General features: G+C 39.0%; 1 protein-coding gene across 7 annotated transcripts in view; it reads right to left on the bottom strand.

The window, feature by feature from the left end:
* CCSER1 (coiled-coil serine rich protein 1) overlaps positions 1 to 16,969 on the bottom strand; it is a 436,344-nt gene that overhangs the window by 349,919 nt on the left and 69,456 nt on the right. For all 7 annotated transcript variants that reach the window (XM_071808258.1, XM_065837729.2, XM_071808257.1 and 4 more), the window contains exon 4: positions 9,909 to 10,002. In XM_071808258.1, the coding sequence (XP_071664359.1) occupies positions 9,909 to 10,002 (94 nt within the window). The remainder of the gene's footprint in view (positions 1 to 9,908; positions 10,003 to 16,969) is intronic.

Here is a 16,969-nt window from a genome sequence, read left to right as displayed (position 1 = left end):
CAACCAGTCTACTTAAATAATCATGGTGATTCTATACTACAACATAAGAAACAAAACTGTCTACTGCAAGACAGTATTCTGCATTCTTATCTGGCAAACTTAACTAAAGCCTCAGTTGTGTGGACTTTGAAGCTTGGATGCAAGCAAGACTTATCATCTTTGACCTACAGTCTCAAAATACCCTGTTAGCTGAATATATTGTTACGTGAAATCAAGAACTGAAGGCTGGAAAGATACAGGCTATATGCATTGTACCTCAATATGAGACTTGAACAAGAACGTAAAGCAGAAAGCCCAACAAAATACATTTATTTAATAGAAAGTAAACAGAACTAGGTCAAGAGAAGAATTTAAAAGTGAACATGATCTTTTTTTTCATGACACCCCATAAATGAGCTGAATCTGGGCAAGAACTGATTGTATAGGCCAGGATTGCAATCATAACCCAAATGGCACCTAAGACAACATAGACTCCTGCATATTCCAGAACAGTACAGAACGTTTGTTAGGAAAGAAGAGAGAAGAGACAAGCTAAATATGACTGGGGGGACAGGAAGCAAAACCACCTCACTCGTGTTTAAGAAGAAAGTTCTAAACTCTGGGAAATATCAGTTGTCCCAGTGCAAGCAAGCAGAGCCTTTTCTGCCATCCAGCCAGCCTCGCCGCGTTCCCTCCGTCACCATCCAGCGCCTGCCGCTGAGCTGATCGAACGGCTCATTAATCCTGGATGCCAAGAGAAGGCACCCTCAGGCGCTTTTCTTGCGGGTTCGATACAAGCACCAGCTGTTGTGAGAGCAGATATGGCACGGAAGGTACCTCCGCATCGCTCCTGCCCGCAGCCGCGCTCACAGCCTCTGGAGGATGGAGAGGATCCCGCAGCCTGGGTGTCATTCACCCTGCTCATTTCTTTCCAGAACAGAGGGACAGAACAATAGTTCCGCTGGGTGAGTTTGAAAAATTATTTTCAGCTTCTTGGCATCTATCACTCCAAACCAAATTTAAAGCAACTTCATTCCCAAATAAGTTGTTTTTCCCGGAAGCTGAAAGTGCGTTTTTTCTCGTTCTGTTTTTCTTTCTCAGCTGTATCCATTTATTTCCCCATAATGACTCAGAGTTCCAAGGGTCACAGTGCAAGATTCAATAATAACTCAGTACAAGGCGATGCCTTTGCCTGCTGGACATCCTCCCCCAGCCCAATCTGCCTCTTCTGCAGGCCCAGGGATTGTCCCCAGGTTCTTCATGAGCAACCTCAGCCAGCCCATTTGCCAAAACACACCTGGTTCTATGTGCAACACACCTGGTTCTATGTGCAACACACCTGGTTCTATGTGCAACACACCTGGTTCTATGTGCAACACACCTGGTTCTATGTGCAACACACCTGGTTCTATGTGCAACACACCTGGTTCTTTGACTGAAAACCCTCAGAACCAGCAGCTACTTGCATTTAATCTAATACACACCAACAATAAGAAGGTTATGCAAATTCTTGATGTCATTCTAGCCTAAAAGCCATCATTTACAACAAGTAGATCACGTCAGTAATGTTATACTAAGAAGCATAAAGAATACTTTTTCCTGCATGCCCAATTCCACAAAAATCTCCAAACATAGTCAAACAAAAAATTAAAGATTGAATAGGGAAGAAAACAATGCAATTGAATGTTAGAAGTAGAGTTATTCCATGTTTTATTCATGAAGAAAATGTATTAGAAATAGAGAGGCTTGTCAAAACTATTTTCTGTGAAATTAACAGGTTTGGGAAAAAGCACAAAATAATATTACAACACAACTGTACTTTCATTTTATCTACTGCCTGCCTGCTTTTCAACCTCCAAATAAGTGCATTTCTACACTAAATTGCTTTTTTTATAAAGAAAACCTTCTGCGAGGAAAAAACTGGTCCAGTCAGGAAGATCTTCAACAGGTTAATCGTGTTGCCTGGGCTTTTGAGAGTCAGCAAAATCATAATCATTATAATAAAGAAGAGTTTACTACCAACACTTACACTTTCTTTTTTCCCATATGAGTTTCTCGTGTCCTGGGGCCTCCCTGGCTTCCTTAACCGCTGCAAACACAACACTAATCCTTTTCTTCCTAAGAAATATGTGACCTGTGTTTGCAGGGCTGGAAATATTTCTATATGCTGCAACCAGAAAGCGCCACACTCATTTCCTATCCGTTTTCTGTTTCATTTCTCACCCTTCCAGATTCAGCAGTTACTGCGCCACAAACAAAACCTGCCGCTAGTTCTCAAAAATCGTGTATGAGGAATTAAAGCATTTAAAACCCTGAAACAGCTCCAAGTAATGCCTCTGGTTTGTCAGGTACATTTTAGGTACAAACAGTTAGAGGTACAAACGTTTACATAAATGTTGTTATACTTTCAGAGAAACCTTCATCCACAATCAGCTTTTCACAGATTAACGCGTGGTTCAGCGTCTCTTTACATATTGAACTGATCAATGCTTAGTTCTGTGAAAAGAAGGAAAACGATACAGATATCCACAGATTCAATTTAATATAAATGTGTGTATACCTTGGCACTTGCAGACCCATCAGTACCTATGTTATCCATCCTACAACAGACCACTTGGGCTTGTTCTCAAACGTGCATTCTGAAGATTTTCAACTGCAACCACACTTCCCTTTAGATCTCCGAAGGAAACAGACTCTCTCCAAAAGATGTTCCAACACTACAGAAATGGGGGCAACAAAACAAGACCCAAACACCATAATACAGGTGTTATCCCTGCAGGCCTAATGAATGCACTGGCTTTTGCAGAAGCCTCTGGAGCCATGGCAAGAAAGTGCTTTGACAAACTCTCATTTTAGAGCTGTTCCCTACAGCGTAAGATCTGTGGAAGAAACTGGCACTGAGGTGTGTGAGAAGAGGGCCGGGCATTATTCACTCCAGGTCAGATTGAGAAATACAACAGTAAGTACGGAAGGTGAAACCAGACCGTTTCTTCAAGGTCAGCTTTCAGAGTTCATCTCAAATTGTTCCTTTGGCAAAGACAAGCGTATGAACTCCTCCTTACAATATACTACAGAAAACTATACAATCCAAAGCACAGATTTGTTCTGGGGCTCTCTGAGAGGACAAAACATTTTCAGGAAGCCCAGGCACCCCTGAGCTACCTCTGAAGCATTTGTTACCTATTGACCCCCCCCATCAAAGCTGAACTAGGCTGCAACAAATCTCAGGCCTTAATTACCTACATGGCATTTATTGGTGAATTCCCATTAAGGGAAACTCGAGGTAAAAACACAAACAAAAAGCCCAAAGCAAACTACAAAAGTCACACGATATTAAGGACTTGGCAGCATCCTCACAGGAATAAAAGAAGGGACACAAGAGACTCAGGTACAAGACATGCAACAACAAATTCAACTCATCATTTCAAAGACTACAGCAGATATCACCCTGTCTTTGAGTAATGATGGATGGTAGGTATCACACAATTCCGGAATGATTTAAAAAGTCATTTATTTAGTTGATGAGAATGATAGGCTCCTGCAGTATTTTTTTTCTCCCTGTTACAAAGAACCTTGTGTTTTGCTTCGGCATTTCTTCAGCAAAAGGAAAGACAAAAATAACCGGAGCAGTAAGAGGAGCAGATGCACCAGCAATGGCAGCGTCTGAGTGTCTGCTCCACTTCCTGCAATGACAGATGAAGAGGCACAAAATATAACATAATTGGCCTCTAAAGACTGTAATGACTCTAGTTATTAATGCAGCTCCATCCCAACAGTATCTTGATTATCTCTCAAACTTTAATGCCAAATCCCCCTGACTACAGGACCACCGCTTTCTCCATTCGACAAGTAAATTAAGTCACGAGCCCACGGTAGCACTGGAAATCTGCATCAAAGAACTCAGCTCAAGCCAGGAGACCCAGACTCACCTTTTAACTACCAGACTACCCCTCCTTGATTTACCTAAGAGTGGAGCTACACGGATCCCAGAGAGAAATACTTCAAAACACCAAACGCCATCACTAACTCAGACTCTCCAGACACTCACAGTTGCAGTCTGACCCCAGAGTAGGATCACTGCAGAAGTTGGATGGAAGGTGCACTTGTTTTTATATAAACGGACTTATGGCTGTTCTGCAGAATAATTGTGAGCTTGTAATTGTTCCTTTTAGTTCCTAAATCCCTGGGTTGTACTCACAGAAAACTAAGGAACAGCATGCTTCTCTCGAGTTATCGTCACACTGCCATTTGGGCAAGACACACAGTCCAGATCTTTGTAAACTCACCAAGCAGGACAGAAAAGCAGCACCTAACACCCTGCTTCAACTTTGCCACTTAAAAACGCAGAATTGCTTTAAAATAGGGTGGTATGCTTCCATTTGTTTATTATTGCATTTATTTTCTGCCTGCAGATATTATTAAAGATGTTTCAGCTCAATGAATGTGTAAAATCAAAGCAATGAAGAAAGGCAGTGTTTCTAATTTAATCACTGTCCTGGTTCTTTCAGTAAATGAAGGCTGAGCATATCAATCTGAATAAGGATTTGTAACTAAATGTCACACTACCATTATGAAAGAGCAGGAAATTGAGATACAGACTGATTCTAATTGATCCATGATAATCATACAAACACATCTCACACAAAGTATTCTCCCACGACCCTGGCATTCAGGACTGTGCTTTTTTGCCCTTTTTGTCTATTTACGAAGGAAAAACCTCTTGGCATCGAAATTATGGCTGTGATGTTGATCTTCTTTTAACCAAATAGAATTTACAAGTACGTATCATTCATAAAATCTGTATCAGCCAGAAAGGAACCCAACTTATACCCATCATTTGAACACATTAGGCTTTCACCCCTCTGCACACACACACACAAAAAAAGAGGTAAAAATACTAATTTGCTAAGGAAACTGCGTATTTTCCTTGATCCACTGAGCACAGGCCAATTATGTATAATATCTCAGCCACGTTTTATTCTGAGGGAAGCACAGCTAGGGTTACATGCCTCCTGTGGGCCCCCAACCAAGCTCATTCACAACTCAACCTTGCAGATAAAATACACTAAAAGAGTTTTATGACAAAGTTAAATTTGGGTTGTGGATGTTTTTCCTCAATTGAAAGTGGAATAAGATTACACCAGACGTTTACATAAATAACAGAACAGAAACAGGAATCTGAATTCAGATCTGCTTTTCCAGAATACTGACCAGGCTGCTCCAGGATGCTGGAGGAATAATCTTCTACGAGCCTATGCTCCATTATTGTGTGAGATTTATTAAACAATGCTTCAAGGGAAAACACAGAGCTTAGTGGAACAGGACATTCTGAAAATACAAAAATCCATCTAACTTTTCTATCTATGGAGAAACTAGTTGCATGAACTTCAACTTTAAATTGTCACCAGGATATCCATATAGTGGTTTAATTAATGAAGTCATACATCAGGTTTTGTTATGTTCATGATTAGCACTCCTTTTTTATTAACTTATTGTCCAAACTCTGTGGGGACAACGCAACACGCTACTGAGCTAAATAAGACGTGCACCTCCTTTTTGGCAGAGATTCGGAGCCCTGGGATTTTACCATCATAATCTTCATTTTGTTCAAAACCCATAAATACAAGCTGAAATGTAATTACACATTTTAAGTAGAAGACTAAAAGGATGCAGCCCCAGTTGGACCTGATCTGTAACCCATCTCAAAAGGTGGCATTTGGGAACAGTGAAGCTGTTAAAAGAGTTCAAGGAGTTGGATGCCCGGTTCCAATTAAAAATCAAAATATGTCATTGTTTTTAAACAGAGAGACATAATTTCCTGCCAACAACACATTCACGAGTAAAGCAATACACTCCAGTTACTTAAGTATCTCTTCTTCAGTTCTTCGCAGTTGTCTGACAAAGATACATACTTAAGATCTTTTTTTCTCCCCTCTCTTTAAAGGCAGATTAAAAACACTGGGAAATCTGCTTTCCTTGCAAGGAGGAGCTGGCATGTGGTATTTTGTTGCCAAGACAAGTAGTATAACTTGTAAATACACTGTATTTTTTTCTATTCCCTTATTACATGTAGAATGTATTTCACACTTAAAAAGTGGGCAAATTTATTTCTGTTTGACAGGTTGTAACTACCTATGCTAATCAGAGTTGGTACCAGCAGGGAATTTCTCTGTACTTTTCCTTTGATAACATGGGCATTTCTCTGCGGCCTGGGCAAAGAAAACAAAAACCCCACAAACAAACCAAAAATACACCACATACACAAAAGCAGTTTCATCTCAGTGCTTCTACTTTCCATTAAAAAATTAATACGAATAATCAGTACATTTAATTAACAGACACAGGAGGAGCTCCAAAGCCACCACGGAATTTGCACGCAGCTTGTTCATCACTTTCAAAATAACTCAGCAACTACCTAATTAATATCACTGGGTCATTACACCAACCCTTCCGTTTGGCTGGGCACTGATGGCAATTGATCCGCAGGCTATGGGAATTTAAAAGAAACACAAGAAAAATTCCCGACTCGTACTTGCTGAAAACCAACCACACTGAGTTTTTCGTGGCGAGTTTGCTAATACCTAATGGAATTACATTATTAAAAGTTCATAATCTGATATGATGACTGTAATTTGACATCTAAATAAGCATGTTCAAGTTGTCAATCCATCTCCAAAGTCAAAATGCTATTTCTCACCCTGCCCTTGAAAGCCTGCAAACCCATTCAGTGATCTGTCAAATATTTGTGTAGTGCTTTACTGTTGGATCGCTGCTTTACAGATGAGGCTGAGGTATTAAAGCCCAAGATGTAGGGGCCCCGGTTTTAAGACATCTATGGCGAACAGTTAATAAATTACAAAATACCTTGGCTAGCGAAGCATTTGGGAACTTTTAGAAAATGCTGTTTACTGCTGGCATGATTTACTGCCAACACTAACCATACAAAACCAGACAGTTAGTGTTTTATCATAGCACAACTCCAACACACAACTCACCCACACTAATGTGCATTACTAGAATAAATTCCTCCCTGCTTATCCCACCCAATATAAAGATCTTCTTTATACATTTGAATAATCAATACTTGGAATCAAATAAGTCATGTTTTACCAGAAAAGAGGAAAATGAATGAGGTTAAATTAATGCTGCCACTTTCTATAAACGGGCAATGGTTTCCCGCTACAGAAACCACTAACTTCATTATTTTACAACAAGAAATCAACGCTGTAGCATATTTTAAAAGTCTAATTTACTTAGAGTAATAAGACGACACCCTCAAGACTCATCATGTATGTCATACTATGCTTAGTTTTAAATATTCCAGCCTAAGAAGAGTATGCAAAAATCTCAGTGACCCAAGCTGATCAATCTCTTGCGTTTGTATGCAGGAGTGCTCTCCACTCACCAAGTACTACGTAAATATTATTTTATTAAATTTCAAAGCTATTGTGTTAGGTGGGATAATAAAATGTCTCTTACATTTTTATCTCAGCAACACAGCCTTTACAAGAGAAACAAAACAAGTAAATTAACACAGTAAACTCACTTCTGGAGAGCAGGTCAGAAATGAGGGAATTCCAGCCTTGTAAAGCCATGTTCAGACCAGCGGGGAACAGAAATCTACATTCCACGTAGAAGCATCTATATGGGGTTTGCAGCTGTCTCCTTGTCTTCAATTGTATGGTTAGAGAACAAGTTAGGGATATTTTTTAAATGTGTGGTATTGATCAGGGTTCACGGCTCCTTTCTGCAGGAACCCCGTTTAGTGAGGGTGCTGCTGGAAGGGAACCAGCACCTCTGGGGAAAGGCTGAGAGGGACAGAACGAGAACACACAAAATGAATCTGAATAATAAATTTCCTGAAACATCAATAAATAAAATGGCAAACAATGGAAGGGTTAACGGGCCTTTGTCTCTTTCCCATTTCTAGCTCTATTTTAATTAATACAGATTTCCACTTTCGGGAACAAGGTCTCCCTGCCTGCCAGCTGGCTCCCTACTCAATATCTATTTCTTCCAGAAATCCTTCCAATAGCATCTTATTTTCTATCCATAAATGGTCACTAAAATTATGGTAGATCAATAAATACAATTATTTTGTTAAATTATTACTATATGGCCAACTTCAGTAGGAACTAAGACATATCCTCACCCTAAAAGATCATATTAATTTCAACCACAGCAGATAAACAGAGAAGTTGCAGTAAGTCTGGTCTTAACTAACCAGGGTCTCTAAAAATCTGGAGCTCCTAATGGCAGTTCAGAGACTCTCAATTTGCCATTAAATAGCCAGAAACTCTATTTATTGCCGTGACACCCTCCATAACAACTGAAGAAAGAACTCAATTCTTTTCCAACTACACATTTTCATATTTCAACTATTTTGTTAAAATACTGACTGGAGCTTCTCTTGGAACATCTCCCCTGTAATAATTCTGCACAAAGTTGCTTATAAAGAGCCGAAGTAGGGCACAAGTAAATTGTAATATGGCTCTAGGACTGATGGCCTTACCCAAATAAACACTATCATCAGAATATCTATGTAGAATAACATTGACAGGATCTTTATTGTACTACAAACAGTCACCTGACTGAATGACTCAAAACCAAAAGGGACAAATAGGCAAATCCTATTTTTTTTGCAGTTAGACCGAACAAATAAATCAAAGAGCAAATATTAATACGATAAACATTTTCTTATATAAAGACAATGTGTGTGCTGCAATATGTGCCCCCACATTACTGCTCAGAATAGAAATGGTCACCATTCTTCAAAGGGCAACAGAGATCTTTCTGTTTTAAAAGCATCTCATTTGTTCTGGATAATGAGCCAAGGGTAGAAAGATCATGTGTCATATCACATCTTCATCTTAATTGCTTTTCCATCAAGTATAATGTCATTTAGGCATGATCATCTTAGCTGCTCCAGAAGCTGCTACAAATCTTGATAATAATATACTGGACCTAACTTTTCCATCGCTACTCATTCAGTGCTGCATAAATATAAAAAAAGAAGGAAAACACAGGTGAGGCCAAGTGCAAGGTGTCAGGGGAGGTTTTTTATGGAAAATGGTTCTGCCAGTTAATTTGTTCCCAACAGGTCCAGGGGATGAACGACTCTAAACACTATGATTTCTTATAAAAGTTACATTTGGGTTTGAAGCTTTTTGACCCACGTTTCTTCACAGTTTCCTTAACCACTTAATAGGATTATTCAGTGCAGGTTTAAAAGGGCCTTTTCCATGCCATTCATTTGTTGCATCCTAGCTCCCAGGTATGCAGGAAACTATGATCACACGCATATTGCTGCTGTAATCCTCCACACTCTCTGGTTACTTTGCTTTCTACCACATAGAATGGAACAGATTATTTGTCCTGTAAGTATTAACAGATATGCAAACAAGGCAATGCAGAATTCCCCCCTGCAGGTGCTGTGACTTGCCAAGACCTTGTGGAATCCTGTTATGAAATCATTCTGAGCACACCATGAGTTGCCCGTGGCTGTTGACATTCCACAACCGTGCCTTAACCAACCAACATCTCCAGCCAAGGCTTCTTCATCTGAAGTATATTACTCCAGCATACACAAAACAGGATAACAATTATATCAGCAATGGTCGTCTTAGTAACTGCTTGGTGGGTAGGAGTCATGTGAAGCATCTAGAAAACCAAATGCGTAAACCCTTGGGGTTGGAATTCTTCTGTAGCTGGAAAAATCACTTCCATTTCGTAACTGACCACATGAAGCCCAAACACAGTGTAAAGAGCATCTTCCTGATAAAAGGCAAATGCACTCACAAACAATGTTTCAAAACACATACTGCTCTTCCAAGAAAAGGACTTGTTTATTTCCCCGTAATTGTACATTGACATCATATTTCTAGAATAATAATGGCTTGCTGAAGATATTCGGTATTTAGCTGACTTACCAGAACGGTGGTGATGATGTTCTTCTAGGAACTCCAAGTCAAGCATCAGGTCATCTTCATCCAACTCACAGGAACCCAAGTTATTTAAAACATCCTATTAAAAAACAAGCAACCAAACAGCATTTAGACAGATGTGTTAACCAAACTGTTCTGCACAAAATAATGAGCAATTAGATTGAGGAAATAAGTTTAAGTAGGACCTACAAAAAATTTTTCTACCAACACTGGATCAGTGAGAAGTTGTGTGAAACAACTGTCCAAGTGGAAACGAATTTGTCACCATTCTGCTTTCACAGTATCTCAATTATTTACCAAAAAATGACACAACAGAAGTACAAATCCTACAATCTATGTAACTCCAACTTTTGTACCGTTCAAAGTTGGGTTTGCGCCTTTCCCAGTTCAACCATCACTCCCAGCAGGGCTGGTGGCACCGCTCCCGTGCTCACCCACAGCCCCCTGCCAGCATCCCTTGGTTTTTGGGTGTCAGGACAATTAGTAACCATTGTCATTTCTTTCTATCATCTCTTCCCCCTTGCTACATTCTCCCCCTTGCTACATTCCTTGAAGAATAACACAAATTTAAATATGTAAATGAGATCAAGCCCTAAAAAGCATTCAAAGTGAATAGTTTCAGGGCTTTGCTATATAGAGATAAATAAATCAGTGCTTCCATCAAGGACCCAAACACACATTAATTGTCTATTTATGGTGGCATAGCTTCTATTTATTCCAGGAGGCAAGCCATTTAGTTAGAGCAGAAGCTCTGCAGTAAAAACCTTTATATGGACTCTGTAATAGCCCCTTAGAAGCCTTAAGACAAATTTCCTGCTTCTGGTGGCTGCTTCCCACTTGACTTCCACCACCCTTTTGTCATTATCATTGACCCGAAATTAACCTGACAGTGCTTTTTTCTGGCAGCTGATCTGGAAGCTGATGATAATCTGCGAGCAGATGGACTCTGTCCATCACTTGCCCATGTGTCCGTTCTTCCTGCTCAGGACAGCTTGCAGCCCTAGTTTGCCTACCATTCTTTCCCCTTTGACTTGCTGGAATCCCACCATTATTTAAACAAGTATCTATTTAATCGAGAGTTTAACAGTGATATTTTACATGTTATTAGTTCAGAATAAAATGCAGTAAAGCGTACATTGGTTCAGGCTGCTACTGATAACGGGTAATGGCTGCAGCAGAACAGGATGATATTCCAACATTACTTCAAGGCTTCAATAGCACTTTCAATACCTAAAATTCTTTCAGCAACAACAAGAGGCATAAGGTGCTGGTTTTCATCCAACATCTCGGTATCTTACTCAAAGTTCACTGAACTCAATTCTACTCAATTTACTTGTGACTGGCCCTTGATGTTCTTAATGTACTTAAGAAATATGATGAAAGAACTATTTGATTATTGAAAGATACACAGTGATCTGCATGGATATAGTTCAGAAACAGTGAAATGTTGCAGCGATACAAATGGATTAGGCACAGAGATCCTCCCAGACAGACTGTGTATCTGGACAGTAAGTTTACTCAGTGTTGGTGAAAGGGCTTCATTCCTACCTTAGTTCCCTCCCCATCTCCATCTTTCTCTCTCCCCGCTTCCTCTCCCATCATCACTCAATCTAACGCATAACACACTCATTTTCAGTCCTTTTCCAGGATAGTGAAGTATTTCAATTATTTTAGCCCTGTTCCAACTCGGAATCTATGACTCTCTAAAATGAGTTTGAAGGACAGAATAAATAAGAACAGTTTTAGAAGTAAATACATATCAAGTGCTGAACATAACAGGTCTCAAATCTGCTATTAGACTTAAACAACAAAACACAAATAACATTTCTTTATGAAGGTCCCTTTTCTATGTGGGTTTTTGAATTATTACTCCGAATAACCAAGTTACACATCTAAACACCAAGTGATGCTACTGCTTATGGAATTATAGTATACTTAACAAAACACTGACTACTCTGGTATTCAAAAATGACAATAAAACATGCATATGGATATTCAAATACACTAAAGCACATAATTTCATTGAATAATGCAATTTAATTCCAAAATAGACCTAGTAAAATCAAATCAATTGCACAACACATAAATGAAGCAGAGTAAATCCACGTAGAGCTGAATATTTACTACTAATATGGAAAACCAAGATGAATAATTTGGTTGAGGTGACAAATCTGCCAATTTGAAACAGCCACCAACCATTGGCATAAATCAACAGGCTCATTTCTTGATGTTTTCACAAGATTTTATTGCGGACTTCTTGCTCCCATGCCATTGAAATAGTGAAGTACCAAGGTCCTAAAGGCAGCAGACACAGGTTTTCTATCATTAACAGCATCTTCAGAGAGTTGTATACATTATTTTGTAATTTTATTCTAATTAACACGCAGTCCCCCGTCAATACGATGTTCGATGGCTTCTGTTCCTTTCTCATTTTGCACGCTGCTATCCTGAGGGAGACTCAGCCGTGACAAACGTTGTTTCCTGAGCAAGGAGATGCGGGTTTTGTTCGTGTAAGCACGCACAGGTTACCACTGGGACCTGGTGTTTTCCAGTGCTTTTCAGGGTTCTCTTACACAACTGACAGATTTCCATTTCATTACATTTTACTGATACTGCAACAAAATCTGACAGTTAAATCAAGTTATACTCACATGCGTAGAACCTTACGATCGAGAACTTGAACATACTGACTGCATTTTAACCTTTCATTTATCTTTTGATCAAACTCTGTGCCTGTGCTCAGCAAACTCACTATTTCTCCTGGAGGGGTTTTGGCCGTGGACATCTCTCTCTTCATCAGCACTTACATGGGATAGAAAAGCCTTTCTCCTCAAGAATCTCTAGTCCTATTTCACTGCCGCTTTAGACTGGGTCAGGAAAGCCCTACAACCAGAGGCAGAGTTTTTAAGGCTTTTTTCCCCCGACATAATAGCCTGTATCTCATTTGAATACAGTATTATGCAGGGATCACTGCATTTTCAAATGTATTTTTAGAACTACAAGAATAAAAATTTTAAAACTCAAGTTTTCAAAAAAATCCTTTGGGTTGCGTTCTGCTTTCCTTTCTCCCCATGTCGGCCTCCAGACATCTTTCCAATCATCTTCCCCTCTGCTGTTGTCCTTAACTATTTTCTCAATACAGATTTTCATATCTCATTGTTTTTTCTGCAAATATAAGGAGTTAGTGTTGATGCCACCCTACTGAAATGATGTGTTGAATGCAGTTTATAAAATTAATCTCAGAGAAAAGCAGCCTAATATTGCATGTATAGCAGCACATTACTATTTAAGATGATAAATTGTTTTTTTCTTCACTGTAGAAATATATGTGAGGGGTTATTTGAGATCAATGCTCGTCAAAGAGCACACAAAAAACACACTCTAGGGAGAATAATTTGCTTCTTTCCTAAAGTCATGTGTATGACTATTCACCTGTATCTACTCGGGATCACTGCTTATCTAATGCTGGAAAAGATCAGAATCAAATACTTATTTCAAGTCTGAAATGATTTCTAGAAATTGCCAAAAGACAGTACTTCATCAAAATTGTATTCGGCCAAAGAGCACCGCACAAGAACGAAAGCGGAGCTACACTCAGGGAAAAAGAAAGACCTTGAGCTATTTAAAGTAATGTTAACTCCGAGAACTGTACCTGAATAATTCATGGACATAATGAAGTGTTTCCCCTTCTGCACTCTCCCGCACACTTCAAAAGGAAAATGAAATTACATGAAACCCAGCAAACAGAAAAACCTTTAAAAACACAGAATCCCTGCCAACAGCCGAAAAAACCTTCGTAGCAAATGGAAAGACTATGGCTGCCTTTCACATACCAAGAGCAGCTGAAAAGCCTTCTTTCTTCCTCAATAGCACCACCCAAGAAGCACATTATTCCCTACTCTAATAAACTAGAGACTTCAGAAAGGAAAAAAATAAGTCTTGTAATATTTGGTAAGAACACTGACTGTAGCTAACATGTGGAGATCCATTTCTATTATAGATTAATGTGCCCTTAAGACCCAAAAACAGTGGATATGGTTTTTGTAACACGGCAACGCCACCAACAGCGCAAACGGTAACACAGTAGAATGTTATAACTCTGCTAAGCACGGGTATATAAATAACATCCAATGCACAGACTCAGACAGAATCCTGGCCTATTTGCCATATTTGCCAATGTGAACCCCACAGTTAAGAAGTGCACCAGAAAGTTTGAGATTTGAGTCTGTGAATAAAGGATAAAACAATATTGTTTCAGACAGAGGCACTTCAATGACTGTTGGTCATTCTTTCAAATAATTCTGAAACACTCACATTCACTTTGGTTGTAAAAGGAACCGAGGCAACTGGATTTTTCGTGTTCAAAAAGAAAAAGGTGTGTATGTTTTTATACATTAATCTGCAATGTCCTTATAATCCTAGGAAAAAATTCTTCTGTAAGAAAATAGTCAAAGAATTGCAATAAAGCTTAAAATGACCAAATAAAGGCTCCTTTAATAGATTTTCCCCCCTCACTCACACACACGTATGCTTTCCTGCCAGCAGAGGGATACATCTGCAACACGTAATTTGTTTAGTGAGTTAGTTAAAGTTTTTACAGCTTTTGCAATAGGCGAAGCGCTATGCAAGCGTTCTAGCGTGCTCGAAATCATCAGCTGGCTTCGGGAAGTTTGCTGTGCGCTGTGTGCCAGGTTTTTGTGCCAAATACAGAAAAAGCTCCTTGAGCATCTCTGCCCTGCATTTATCTGGAATAAAACGCAGAGCATTCTGCAAAGCTTATTTGTAGATACCTTCGAGATGTGAGCAATACAGGTTATTCAACACGGGAATTGCTCTGGTAAGTTTTCCAAAAGCACTCAAATTAAACACAACTTACGGGGAAACCTTTTGGCAATTGAAACTTTGGCAATCAGGAACTTCTGGCTGTGTCCTGACAGCACCAAGCCAATGCTTCAGCCAACATCTAAAGAAGCAAAAATTGCTTGATGACACCTAATCAAGCTTCAGTTTTGTTTGTTGCCTTTTCTTGCCCAATCATACACACAGAGAGAAAGACGAAAAAAAATACTTCTAGCAAATGATCTCTTCCCAAAATGTGCCAGTCCCTGCTGTATCATCTCTACTGCTGGACTCAGCACCTTTGGATGCCAAACACAATGTATTTTATGCTCTGAGCATTATTTTATTCCTAAGAAAAGATTAAGAACTTGCTCCATATGAAAAACTCAAAACTCTCCTAGACATATGATTAAATAAATAAAATATTTTTGTCCAGTAAATAGGAAAATCTAATACTTTTTCCCTCCCAATGTTGTTAGAAGCCAATTCAAGGCTGAACCTTCTATTTCTAATTCAGATTTGTAGCCTGTAATATTGGTGATAAATCACTAAAAAGTGAGCCCCGTAAATGAAACCACAAGTGACCCTTTACTATAGCATTGTTAAGGCAATATCATAATAGATAGGCTATTGCTAATATTATTTGAATTCTTTCTGTTTCCATGGCAACTCTGGCCTACAGCTGCTCTGGTAAACAAGGGTTTAAATCATTTTTGAGAAAGGCTTCTGCTCAAATATCGTTTTTCCACTACTGCATACTTGTCTCCAATTTCTTTGGTTTGTTCTTTATTTAAAAAGAAAAACAGTAATGGTAATTACTGGTCAAAAAAACAGATTTTGGTTGTTGTTATTGCAATTGAGTGGGCAGCAGATTGGGAATTTGGGGAAGCAAGGCAACCTGTAATAAGCTTGGAGCGACATCAGCAATACAAAATACATCATTACATTCTGGAGAGGTATTTACATCTCGCAGAGAGTGAAAAACCACAATCCCTTGCTGGAAACCCTGTAATGCATAAATCTTACAGGCTTTGTTACTTCTCCCCTGTAGTTTCAAAACTCTGATGCTTCCAGTACCCACACGCGCATTCTCTTCTAACAAATATAATAGATAATAATATAAATATTAATAATCATATATATAATTTACATATTACACATATATATATGAAGCCCAAGTACTGTTATACACCAATAACAGAGAATGAATCCATGTGTGGTTCTTCAGAAGAAAACAGTATCTCAAAAGCTATGTACTAGATTTGCCACAAAGTAAAGCACCAAACCTGTTCTTCACTCTGTTAGATGTCTTTTTACCCCCAGTTCTGTTTGCATTTATTTCTGTTCACGGTGTGGCTCTGCAATTTGAATGACACCTATGTTACTTCTGTGATAATTCCCATTTTTCTTATGAATTTACTTGAAACAATGTGCATATAATAAAGAATAACAAAGAAATAGCACATTTTTTGTTTAAAAGGACAATGAATGAAAATACACACTCACTTGATCAGCAACTTAGCCATTAAAGAGTCTCTGGTTTGCCATTAAATATCATCTATCAAGTCAAAGAATTCCTCATCCTGAGCTATTCAAATAAATGGGGACGAGCAGCTTATTACAGTGACAAGTCAGAGCTCGGACAGGCAGGAAAGGCTGAGCTCTGCTAGACTGGACTCCCAAGACCTTTTCACTAATCAACATTTACGCATCTTCAGTACAGAGAGCAATTTAAACTCTTTGAGGTCATGGTGACACTCTCAGAAACTCTCTCAAATCCTTACCAAAAAAGACTGTCATTATAATGATTTTCACTCGCCATTAATTCCCAGCTGCCTAATTTAGTGGGGTAGGAAGCAGCCCCCCACTACTAATTGGAATAAATTTTTAAAGTAGTAGTCTAATGTGCTCCAGTTTGAGGTTTTTTAGGTTCCCTAATCAATGCTCCCATTATTTGTTAACGGCCAGGCGCTCAGGGCACGCTGGCAAAAGGCCTAAAATAAGACAGGCTCTCGGTCAAAGGTCTGCGTTTAAAAAGAACCAGCAATACAGATTACACAGGGTAGATTTCTTTATTGCAGTTATTTTCTTTCAGAAAGAAATAAAACATTAGTCTGTTGTGTTGTCTAGGATAGCAATATTTATACCCTGACTTTTCAAATGTTGCTGTTTCCACTCTGAACAGGTGACACCACAAAAACCCAGCC

The sequence above is a fragment of the Patagioenas fasciata genome, chromosome 4, assembly GCF_037038585.1.
Source record: "Patagioenas fasciata isolate bPatFas1 chromosome 4, bPatFas1.hap1, whole genome shotgun sequence".
Classification (NCBI taxonomy): domain Eukaryota; kingdom Metazoa; phylum Chordata; class Aves; order Columbiformes; family Columbidae; genus Patagioenas; species Patagioenas fasciata.
Note: the sequence above shows the minus strand (reverse complement) of the source record. Positions and strands in the feature narration are given on the sequence as shown.